The 12,821-nt window shown below is 32.4% G+C and overlaps 1 protein-coding gene across 1 annotated transcript in view; it reads right to left on the bottom strand.

Annotated features, from left to right (window-relative positions):
- Positions 1-12,821, bottom strand: part of XRCC4 (X-ray repair cross complementing 4) — a 235,231-nt gene that overhangs the window by 123,475 nt on the left and 98,935 nt on the right. Inside the window, exon 4 of the mRNA XM_011378956.2 lies at positions 5,516-5,701. Within this exon, the coding sequence (XP_011377258.1) occupies positions 5,516-5,701 (186 nt within the window). The remainder of the gene's footprint in view (positions 1-5,515; positions 5,702-12,821) is intronic.

Genomic DNA, 12,821 nt, shown 5'->3' with positions numbered 1-12,821 from the left:
ATATGTTTTTCAGGGAAATATTTAGAAATAAAATTGTCTAAATTTGATACCTTTAATATATATGCCCTTATGTTTTCAATAACATACCTACCTAGAGATGCAAAGAATTAGGGCTTCTTATCGGATGAAAAAAAAAAACATGACAATATATGGGACCAATAACAGCACTCATAGCGCAACCATTGCCAAGGCTGTGAACTCATAAGGTTTGACTGTGTGTGTATTTTATGGCCTGCTTAATCCTTAGTGTCTAGCATAGTGTTCTGTATTTGACAGAAGCTGAGTAGCTATGAAATAAATGAATAAAGTGAGTAAGTTAATATGGACGTCTTATAAGGAAATGGAGAATCAGTGATTCTGAAAAGTATATATTTCACTCTTTTAGCAGCTATTCACCATTGTAACAGTACTACTTTTCATCTTCTAAAAAAATTGTGGTAAATATTAATATAACAGTACTTCTTTCATCAGATGTAGCTCTCTGAGAAAGAAGCACACTAAAAGCTGTAGGGTAAAAAAAGAGCCAAATTGAAGAGTTGCCAATATTGATGGCTTATTTTGAGCAGGGACATGTCACTGCATATGTATTTCATATGCATTGTGTTAACATAAATATTATTTCTCATTTTATTGTACTATTTTCTAATGGAACACAATAACAAAAAATTTTAAAAGGTGAATAGGACATATGTGCCATTAAAATACATGAATATATTATAATAAAATACTTTAAACCTATGCAAAGTAAAAATCAATTATAAAAATATACACTAAATATCCTGTATAATTTATTATATGGAATTTTAGGAATAGTAACCAATTAATAATTTATCTGATTTAAATATATGTTTAAATTTCCATATAAAACAGGGGTCTCCAACCCCTGGTAGCGGTCGATGCATGACCTGCTAGGAGCCGGGCCGCACAGCAGGATGTCAGCAGCTGGCAGGTGAGCAAACCAGTCCCTGGTGCCAAAAAGGTTGGGGACCGCTGATATAAAACACTTCAATAATTCTTGATTGAAAGAATGTGCACTTATAGACATGAATTAAAAATGAAAATAAATATCAAAATGAAATATCATGTAATCTGTCTAAAGAATATTGTTAATCTAAATAACTAGTTTCACAGCCACATTGTCAAAGGCGACAACATTCCTGTGGTTGAAGAGCAAACAGAATGAATGGCATCATGTGAGTTAAACTTGCTTGCTTTTAGCAAAGCTTTAGGATTTTGTTACTCTCAAACTTCTGATCATCAAACTGGCTAACACTTCCTAAATAAAACTGGAGAGCAGAGGTTAGCTGGAACAGAGTATTGCTATGAACAGTTTCAGGAAATAAACTTACTCTTAATTATTAATTTATCAACAATTTCAGAGAATACTATCTTTTTATGAACTATTCAGTAACTGAGAGGTACCTACCGCTCCTTATACCCTATATTTAATGTCAGTTCTCCCTTATGGCATCATGATGCTATTATGCCTTCTATATTACTTGCCTCCTGCCAACCTTCCACTTTAAGATTGAACAAGGTGGGACCACTCAGTGGAGGAGAAACATGGATTTACTGCTAAGTTTAGTGATACTAAAGGAGAACTCATATACAACTGGATCAGACCACAACTAATCCAAGGATCATCTCCAAGGCAAAGCACAAACCCGATGAAATTATAAATAACTTCAAACAGGAAAGGCCTAAATGATGCTTCATCTTTTCAATAGTGACTAGGACAACAGAACAATATGTTAAGTTTAATCAGTAACTGAGGACTGAGGTATCTAAAAGCTTGGACCAAAAGATAGTAATTAAAAAAAAATTTTAAAGAATAAAACTGAATGTGAAAAAATACTGAATATTCAAAATAAAATATTCCTGAGAAAATAAAGAACCTAAGAATAACAAGTCAAAAAACAACAAAAATAAGAGCAGAAACAAGGCATTTTCATATAGAAATAACATCCAAAAAACAGAAAAAGAGAGATTAAATGATAACCCAAAATAAAACAACAGATAAATAAATGTGTATATGTGGTACTCAGAAACAGTGAAGTAATCCTTATATTTACAATCAGCTCTGGCCAAATTTATATCCAGGTCAGGGTTATATGGCAAAAGAAAATATTAATAGAGTTCAGAGAACAAAGAATGCTAAAATGAACTGGAAAAGAAAGCAGTGGTAAAGAGACTTAATAAGCCTTAAGTGCTGAAGAAGATGGTAAACAGCTGTTCCTCATCCTTTCTGAGGACAGAACAAGAGGAAATGGCCTTCAACTATACCATGTAGTACTCATATTACCAATAGATGGAAAGAAGAATTTTCTGACTGTGACTGTGCTTAAACACTGTAATAGGCTACCAAGGGGAGTTGAAGCTATCTCCTGAGGTCTTTAAAAATTGGACTGAATTCATCTGGATATAATGTGATCCTAGCTTAAAGGCAGAGAGATATAGCAGAAAGGCTTTCAAGGTCTCTTCTATTCTAATGATTCGATGAGTGTCAACCCAATTCAATCTGCTGTAAACTGCCTCAAATTATAGGTTTAATAACTAACACTCAGAATAAAGCTGGAGAGTTTCTAACTTGATGTCTGAGTGCAAACAAAAGACCTATTCAGTTACATGGCATGTGAAAGTTGTTATTTAAAATTAAATAGGAAAAACCAGTGAAATAAATATAGCTAATAACCTACAGATTCACATACAATATTTCTGTTTTCTCTATCTAAACTATACAAAATTAAATTAATCCAGTAATGTCATTTCTGTGAAATGGAGCTAAGACCACAGTTATTAAACAGTAAATAAAAAAATAACAGCAAATATATGTTAAAAGTCTACATATTAAATCTCATTTTTAAATCATACTATAATTCCTCATTCCTTACTCAACCTCTGTTTATTCTCCACTGTCATACCAAATGGAAATAGTTTTAGAGTTGACTCTGATTACAATAATGCATATTTAAATAACAAAATATACAAAAACTTTTCATTTTTTTCCTTCTAGAGAGTCATTATCTAAAGATATGTTTTGCAAAATATGGAATATTACTCAGATTTTTGGTAATTCATATTTCTCCTCTTAACATGTCAAAAACATTTCCCATGGTATAAGCACATGTTCATATGACTGCTTTCTGTTCATATACTATCCTATTGTGTGTTAAATATATTTTAGACCTATCTACCATAGCTTATAAGGAATTCTCTGCACTATTTTATGTTCTTCTCCCTTTACTCCCTCTGGCATACACAATACACAGTCTGGAACAATGATGGAAAGAAAGGATTGGACTGTGGATGGACACTAATAAAAAAGTAATCAGAGGCTGCCCAGAAAACTGAACTGTGCCAGACCTAACATGATGACCCCAATTAATGATGCTCTACTTTCCACGTCCTGTTACCTAACTCAATACATTCATACTCTATTTTTAATCTTTCTGAAGACTCTTGATCAGTACTACTTGCCTCATGGAAGCTGGAGCTGTAAATCTTTTGCTCATTTTCTCATACACTTGAAAGGCTATTGAGAGGAAACACTAAAGAAAGTATTGTTTGGCCACAGCCAAAATGTATTTATAGCTCCTTAAAATAGCCCCTTTTCTCTTCTGACAGGAAAGAAAACCAAATTTGAGAAATAGATAAAGCTACTAATCTAACATCCAGTATATAATCAAGCACCTAGAATTCTCTAGAGTGGACTCTCTTTCCTCTCAGTTTGAAGCGCCAACCCATCAGCACATATCACCTCTGAGGAAGGTGTCTGATCCAGTCTACAAAAAAAAAAAAAAAAAAAGCTGGAGCACACTAAGGCAGGTGATAAGATACATGGCTGTGCTTCTGATCAAATAGAAAACCTTTTGCCACAAAAACATGAAAGCACTTTCTAGATAGGTCAGAAATAGCAATCAAGCATCTGTGGGCCACATATTATATGTACCCCTCACACATATTGTTTTACAGCACAGGGCACATTTTCTCATCTTTGTTCCCTGCTGCTTTCCATTCTATAGCAGTGGTGTTGAATACTAATGAGAAAATACCTCTTTCAACCTCTGGCAGACATTTTAAAGCAATTTGTTCAAGTACCAAGTATCCGATCTGCATTTTTGTAGGCAATTTGTGGATCAAATTTCCTATCACCCTGAGGGTATTTTGAGTTTTAAGTATAATGGCTTATCACGACCATAGTCATCTCCTTTGATTTATTTTGTATATAAATAGAAAAACATACCCAAACTACAGATATAGGCCCCAAAACATGCTTCTGGCATAGATATTTGATATTGATTCATACAAACATGAATAAATTAAAAGTTAAAGAGAAAAAATAACTTATTTTCCTGTATGGTTTCCTAATATTTATACAGTTTTAATCTGGTTTCATTTTTTTTTTTATAATTGGAGATAAAATTAATTCAGAGCTAAAAAGAGAACAAAATACTTTCTTAGTAACTTACAGCCAAATATAACCAGGTGTTAGGAACTTAATTGTGTATGACTTACATTAATTAATATAATTGAATATACAGAAACAATTTCTTTTAGTCAACTTCATTTTCACAAACATATTGATAAAGCCCTTATTTCCCATGTGCTCCCCCATAAATATTTACTAATATCCACAAAAAACAATCTCGACGATTGCCTTAAAAAGACCCTAACTAGAATAAATGTTCTTATGTTTTGGAGCTACTACTGGTTTGAATAAAAGTTTTAAAAATCTACTGGATACACTGAATGTAATAACAGTAATAATCATCATATATTTCACATCATTCAGATGTTGCAAGATTTATATGCACATATACATATTATATTACATATGTCTGTAGAAATATAATGTTCACAACATACATTTTATTTTCTTCAAACATCATTTCCATAATAGAGTAATACAAGCTAACCCCTGGGACAGCCTAGATTATAACATAGTTAAGAAAACTTATAATTGAGAAGATAAAAAAAAAAGAAGAGGTAAAATCAGGAAAATAAAAGGCTTTCAAATGTCTTTTCCAGTAGTCACAATTACCTCATATTTTAAAAATGCTGGTAGTATGAATTTTTGATCAATCAGGAAAAATAAGTCTCTTTTAGAAGCCAGAACACATCATTTCAAATAGTTGCCATTCATATAAAGATTTCAAATAAGGAATAAATTGTTTCATGTGCTCATGTCTTTTTATTCACTATAAATTCTGTAATTTGAGCTACATTAATCTTTATAAATATTAATTTCCTACATTTGATTAATATCAATCGGTTCTGACTCTCATTGCCCAATTATTCCTTATCATATATAAGTTTGCCGGTGCCACCAAATACCAATGACCTAAAAGTGTTAATGTACTACTATAATGTATTAATAGTGATCAATAATTTAGTTTAATCATGTTAAGTAAAGGTATAACAGATTTGTTTTAAACATATACTAATCTAGATATGTTATAAATTTACAAATTAACTTAAATCAAAACAATCCAAAGAGAGCTTAATGTTACAATACAAGCGCATCATACGCACACCGTTTTTGAACATCATTCCAATCTCTCAGAAGCCTTTCATTTTCTTTCTGCAGGTGCTCATTTTTGGCTTGATTTTCTGTGATGGTGTCCAGGCAGTCACAAATAAGTTCTCTGATGACCTCAGCTGGGCTTGCAACTTTCTCCAGGTTGAAGGAACCAAGTCTGAACTAGGATGAAAGGAAAAGATGATTAGCTTTGGGAGACTATCAAAATCGAGCAGTCCAGGTTTAACTATACATGATTTCTTCTGAGGGAAAAAAAGTTTAGGATTCAAATACAGTACATTTACCAGATCTAAATACAATGAACAAAAACTAGGCAACTTCCTGCTTTCTTACTAAAGTTTATCATATAAACTAACATGTAACTAAGAATAATTTTTATGTGGTAAGTCGCTCTCCCACCTCCTAGCAGAAAAGAAAAAAAAACATAAACACCATATTAGCACACAATCATCTGTTTGCTACAACCTTATTTAAGTCATTCTGCTCAGTTTAAGTACAAAATTTTTGCTCTTTCTTTAGAAATAATTACAAAACTTTACAAAAGAAGGGGAACCAGATTAGGAAAAACATCCTTTATTTCAATGTGTACACTCAGTTATGTTAGGCTCATATATGTCACCAAAATTAAATAATCTGAGCAATGTTTACCAAAATAAGACTTGGAAAAATTCTAAGAATTTTTATTCTGTTGAAATTATTGCAATTTGTCACATCGGATTTATTTCTCTTAAACTTAGAATCGAGTGGTCTAAAGCACTTGCGGTTTTCTCATATAATGAAATGAGTCCATTTAACAAGCATATAAGTTTAAACAGAAAGTTTTGTCTATGTAAGAAATACATAAATTAAAAGTAAATTTGAGAATTTACTTTTTGAAGCTTCTCTTAACATAAACAAACACCCACACAAAATAAAAATAAAACTTATCAGTATAGTATTATTTTTTCAAGCCCATACAAAGAGAAAAATTAAGCTTATTTTATTAGACAACAGATTACATTACCAGTAAATCGTAAATGCACAAAATGATTTTGTATTCTCTCATCACGACTGTCAGGCAGTTTTGACTAACATGGACATTTTTAGAAAAGAAAGTTTATCATCACTTGAGAGTTTCAACAATACCAAATGAATTATGAATTTGTGGCACACTTTGATCCTGAATAAAGCAATTGGTAAAATACAAATACAGAGATAAACACAAGCCCACGCCCCTAACCTTCTACCTTAGACGACAAAGGAAGAAGGGATCAATTCAAAAATCACTAATAAAATGCAATTTCTTTTAAAATATCATTTAAATGTATATATTTAAAATTCCATAAGAGATTGCCTAAATCTTTTTTCTTGGCTATTCAGTATAGAATAAACTTAAAATGTCATTTCTTCTTAAGAGTAGGCAACTATTTTTTTGGTTTCTATTTTCTAATTATATTCGCTAGCTTTTTCCTTTAACAAATGTGAACATCTGCTTTATCCCAAACAATAAAAATAAGCAAGAAGTATCTAGAAACTCAATCCAAGAAAATGATTTTATATGAACTAGGCAAATTATTTTTTAGAAAAATTCGGTTTGTACATGGTGCAAAAAGAACCAAAGAAGGAAGCATCCTTCCACTTTCCTTGCTGCTGCTCTAGCCTGTCCACATCATTACAGATGCAAGGGTCCTCATGCTCATTTGCACTGGAATTTGATGTGGGCTTCATATCAGCCCTAGTGAATTGTGAAGCATAAAATATTTCTGTGGTCTCTTTATTCAGCCCATCCTTATATACTACCCCTCAAACAAAAAGTAGCAATTTAGGGAAGTATTGTCTTTAAAACCAACAAATTCACACAAAAGCTGTATTACATAGTTGTGTCAATATTAAAATCTTTTACTTTAGTTTTTAATTTGACATGTAAGGCAATTAACATGGCTGTTCTTTATTAGTTCTGTATTTTCAAAATAATCTACAATATAAAATCAGGACTTCAAATGGTATACCAGAGTCAGAAACTACAAATTAAAGACATTTTGAAAGCATATTTCTTTAGAGGCATGTGTAAAAATAAGTTTCTGTTTTGTAGTCAGTTCTCAAGATCTTATGGAGAATTCTGTGTACACAGACCTATCCTAAACACCTCATTCAGTCTATTATCTTCTAAGATTTTAAAGCTATTTCTTTATTTTTCTATGTAAAAAAGTTGAGAACAATTAACTTTTTAAACGTTGTCAATTCCAAGAGGTTGCCCTAGCTGGCTCTAAACTGTCATCATTTTAGCTAGTAGAACAAACAAATAAATAGCATTTTTCATCTGATCTGTATTAAAATTCTCAATTTCAAAAAACATTCATTTTCTTTAGCTCGGTCTTTGTTTATTATGGATATCTGTCAATTCTTTAAGTCCTAGATTAAATGCCACTCCCCCTTATCCATCACTTCAAAGCCCAGATCAAGTTCTCTAACTATTTCAGCCTACACTGACTTCTCTATTCATCACAGAGTTTTTTCTCACATAATTTTTCACTCAGTTTCATCCTCCTTATATTTTTCTCTGGTTGTTTCAGAAATGCAATCTTTTCTTTTAAATTTCTAGCTCCTTAAGAACAAAGGCTGTATCTTATATTTATTCCATAGCCTCTACAATATCTTGCTCTGCTCTACACATATGTTAAGTACTCAATATAGACTTGATTTTTTTTTTTTTTATTGGAATGGTCCTTAAGAATTAGGGAATATAATTATAATGGGGTAAAGAAAAGAATTGGGAGAGTGATGCTCTGAATACAAATTAATAAATATTTAAAGCAACATAACGGTATAAGGAAGTTTTATTTTATGGAATAGTATAATTTAAACAAAAAGAACATAGTTAAGAAACTGCATAACAGCGGTTGATACTGTGATAATACATAAGTTTAATAAAACCTAGATGGATTTTTTTTTAAAGTATATATTAAGTTATATACTCAGTTTTCAGGTCTTTGAAGTGGGCAGTACCAACCAATTCCTGGGAAATTCCTTTTGACCATTCTGAATGTGTCTAGAGAGAGGAGGATTATTGAGGTGTGAGCTGATATTCTACTTAGAACATGTCAACTAAAGGGTTCGAGTTTTGATAAATGATCAAAGTAGTCTAAATAACTTCGCAGAATTAATTTTTGTTACTGTCCTGGAAACCAAGATATAAAGCTCAAGGAAAAAGAGGGATAAAGATATTTCGATGTTATTACTAGGCAAACAATAGTCAGATGGAACTCATCTTTTTTCCACTATGTTTTTAAATTTATTTGTATCAGAGTAAAGCTTAGTTGTTATCTACAAATGTGCACACTTAAAAAGTAAAGCCTGTCCATTATAATTTATAATATAGGATATTTTGTCAATTGTAGACAAGTACATAATTGCATATGCACAGTTGTTGTAATATATAGTTTTAAAATCCTAGTAATATAGGAAATCAGTCAATTTATATAATAAAAAAGTGTATTACTTTGGCCAAGTTATGTTAATCATCAACTCTAAGTACTTTGAATCAACTATACTTTTACTAAGATCTTTGTACCATGAACTCTTTGGGTTAGTGACCTGCTGAAATGTTTACTTTAGATTTAAATAAAAGACATTACAAATGAAACTTCTAAAGCAGTAACATATCTAAGTTGACAACTGGTCCCATTTATCGCCAGAACTGAGAAAAGAAACCTGACAGAGATCCCTTGTAACTGAAGCCATAAGAGAGCTATGTTGTGAGACTACTAACCTTAACTTTTCAACTGTTTTCTTGCCCAACTTTCTTACAACTCAAAAAAAAAAAAAAAAAAAAAAAGCTTAAACATCTTAAGATGATCATATAATCAAGCAAGGCTCTGTATATTTTAGATCCGTAGCTTCTTACAATCAAAATGCAATAATCTAAAAGTAAAAAATATGCTGAGTTCTAATTAAAGTGCTACAAATTATTAGCATTTTAAGATCAGGCTATGTGCTTTAATATATTATTTAGTATAATCCTAGAATTCTTATTTCGGTCTTCATAATTGCAAAAATCATTTGTGGGAGCCAGAGAACTCTTGAGAAGAAAAAAAACCCAAAAGTCTGTGGTTAAGGAATCTCAGAAGTTACTTTTACTTTGAACGACTATAAATGTTCACTCCATTACTGTGTAACAATAGAGATGATGAGTCTTGGTTCATGGGAAATACAGTAAAATCTAGATTTACTTTAATTAGGAGTTATAACTAACAATGAAAACTTATACTATAAATTCAAACTCAACTGGAAGGCTTTTCTTTAAGAAACTGGATTGAGAGAATGGTGCTGACAGCAGAGGTTGCCTATTATTTGCCTATTACTTTATTTTTGGTATTAAGTGCTGATAAAAAAAAATATTGCCTTGGATTTCTTGACGCACTTCTAGATCTCACTATACTTATCTAACAATAACATGACAGTATGTTTCTCTATCTTCCACTTAGACGCTAACCGGTAATTTTTCTTGGAACGGTCTCTTGACCCACTTCTCCTTTTTCTCTATAGAGTTATAGGGTTATTCACAATCACAGCTTCCATTATTACAGATAAGCTGAAAATTGCCAAATGTATATGTCTAGGTGGTGCCTCTCCTAAATTCCAAACTTATATATATATTTAATTCCTTTTTGGAGTGGTGTTACTAGTATGTTCTATATGAACTTCAAATTTCAAATGACAAAACAGAATTCATTGGTCAACTCCCTCACTACTAAACTAGCTCATCCCTATGTATTCCACTGGACATTCACCATTCTTTCAGTTATACTTGGGTAGTATAGTGGGTGTGAACACCAAACATAGCATTATGTTATTTATTTTTACATGGTGAGACATAGAATGCATGCATTCATTCATTAGATTTTTTGAGTCTGAACTATGTACTAGGCATATGGAGGCACTGCTGTGAATAAGAAATAAAATATATCTATACGTTAGGAGCTTATATTTCAGTGGAGAGAATAGATGATGCACACGATCAAATAATAATTTCACACTGGAATAGATTCAATGAAGAAAATAAAGTCAGTAATGAGATAGTAACCAGAGGGGGGAGTATCCATAGAAAAGCCACGCTGGGCTCTTGACCCATGGAAACCATGTTTCAGTGATAAATGTGTGTGGTTTCAAGCTGCTAAACTTGGTTTGTTACTCAACAACACAGAACGAATACAAATATGCTTTAAGATTACCAATCTAAAAAAAAAAAAAAAAAAGCAAAACATTCTAGTGAAACTATTGCCAAATGATCATTTCTAATAGATGTTCACTAATCAATGACAAAAGTAAAAAAAAAAAAAAAAAGCAAAACAAAAAACTCCCTTATTCCCATATACCAGATTCCAGCTACTGTCCGTTTTTCTGCTCCTGTCCCAGCAAAACTTCTCCAAAAATGTACCTGGTTTCTGCACTATCCAATACAGTAGTCACTAGCCACACATGGCCATTTACAGCAACTAAAATAAAAAATCGGCTCCTCAGTAACACAAGCCACATCTTAGTACTCAATAGCCACATGTGGCTAGTAGTTGTTCTACTAAGAGAGCATAGGTAAAAAAGATTATCATCTCAGCAAGTTCTTTAAAAGAGCATTAATCTGTTCCTTCATTACATCCTTTTCTCTCTTTAAATACTCTGCAATGAACAACAAGACTTTTCATAATCTGGCCCATGACTACCTCTCCAATCTCACCTCTTATCATCCTCCCTACCTTTGCTATCTCCAGCCACTTGCTTTCTTTATATACTTGAATAAGTCAATTATTCCCATATGTAAGAAGCAAAATGATGCTCCTCCAACGATGTCTACACCCTATTTCCTGGAACTTGTAAATGAAAAAGGGAACTTTGCAGATGTGTTAAGGTTATAGAGAGAGATGCAAAACTGCTGGCTTTGAAGATGGAAAAAGGAGACCATAAACTGAAAAATGTAGATGATTTCTAGAAGCTGGGAAAAGGCAAGGCAATAGATTCTCCTGTAGAGCTTCCAGAAGGGAACACAGCCCTGTTGACACACTGATTTTACCTAGGTGAGACCCCTGTGTTGGAACTTTAAACCTACAGAACTGTAAGATAGTGAATTTATGTTTATTAAGCCACTTAATTTATGGTTGCTACAATAGCAACTGAAAATGAAAACACTGTGGTACGCTGAATAATGGCTGCCCAATGATGTCCACATCCTAATCCCCAGAATCTGTGAAAATTAATTTATATGGCAAAAGGGACTTTGCAGATGTGATTAAATCAAAGATCTTGGGATGAGGCTATTATGGATTATTCAGGTTGGCCCAATGTAATCACAGGGTCCTTATAAAAGGGAAGCAGAAAATCAGACTGAGCAGAAGCCAATGTGATGACAAAAAGAGAGATTGAAGTGATGCACACAAAAGCCAAGAAATGCAGAGAGCCTCCAGAAGCTGAGAAAATAAGAAAAGCACTAAGTTTTTGGTACTTTGTTACAGTGGTAACAGAAAATTAATTCAGGGTGCTCGAACATTCTTCCTAGAAAATTCTTCTCCCTGAACTGCACATGCTTTTTCCTTCATTCAAGTCTGTTCAATGATACCTCTCTAGAGACACTTTCTTGACCATTCTAACTACAATATAACCATCCCAGAATCCTCAAACAGGCCTACAAAGAAATGCCAATAATGCAGATATTGAGAAACAATGTTTAATAATCTTCATAGCAGGTGCTATCGTCTTAAAACATTTTATTTATAAATGTTAGTCTCACTTCCACACCCTCAACCTAAGCCCCATACTCATAGTAGGTATTCGAAACATGTCTGTTAACTGAGTCAATGAATACTTGGTCATAAATGCTGCAACTACTTCTCTGGTTTGGCAATATTACTTACAGAGCATTTACCTTTTAATGTAGTCAAATCTAAAAACAGTTTCCTTTTAAGGTCTTTGCAAATCAGAGAAAGTAACTACTCACCTATATTTTCATTTTTAAATTTCTTTCTCCAAATACATAACCAATGTTTCCTCACCATTTATTCATTGATCTATTTTCTCCCTACTGATATAAAATGCCACCATTATTAGAAACTACATACTTACGTATGTATACTTATATGTTCTTCAGTTTCCTATTCAGTCTCATTGGTTGTTATCCTTTTACTAGTAGTGGCATGCTTTTTAAATTACCATAGCTTTATAATGTGTTTTATTATTAAGGATTCTAAGTTACCTCTCATAATTCTTTGTTTGGAAATTGTATTGTCTAGTTTCGGCAAGCATATTCCTAGAAATT

Source organism: Pteropus vampyrus, unplaced genomic scaffold (genome assembly GCF_000151845.1).
Source record: "Pteropus vampyrus isolate Shadow unplaced genomic scaffold, Pvam_2.0 Scaffold11, whole genome shotgun sequence".
In the NCBI taxonomy this organism is placed as follows: Eukaryota; Metazoa; Chordata; class Mammalia; order Chiroptera; family Pteropodidae; genus Pteropus; species Pteropus vampyrus.
Note: the sequence above shows the minus strand (reverse complement) of the source record. Positions and strands in the feature narration are given on the sequence as shown.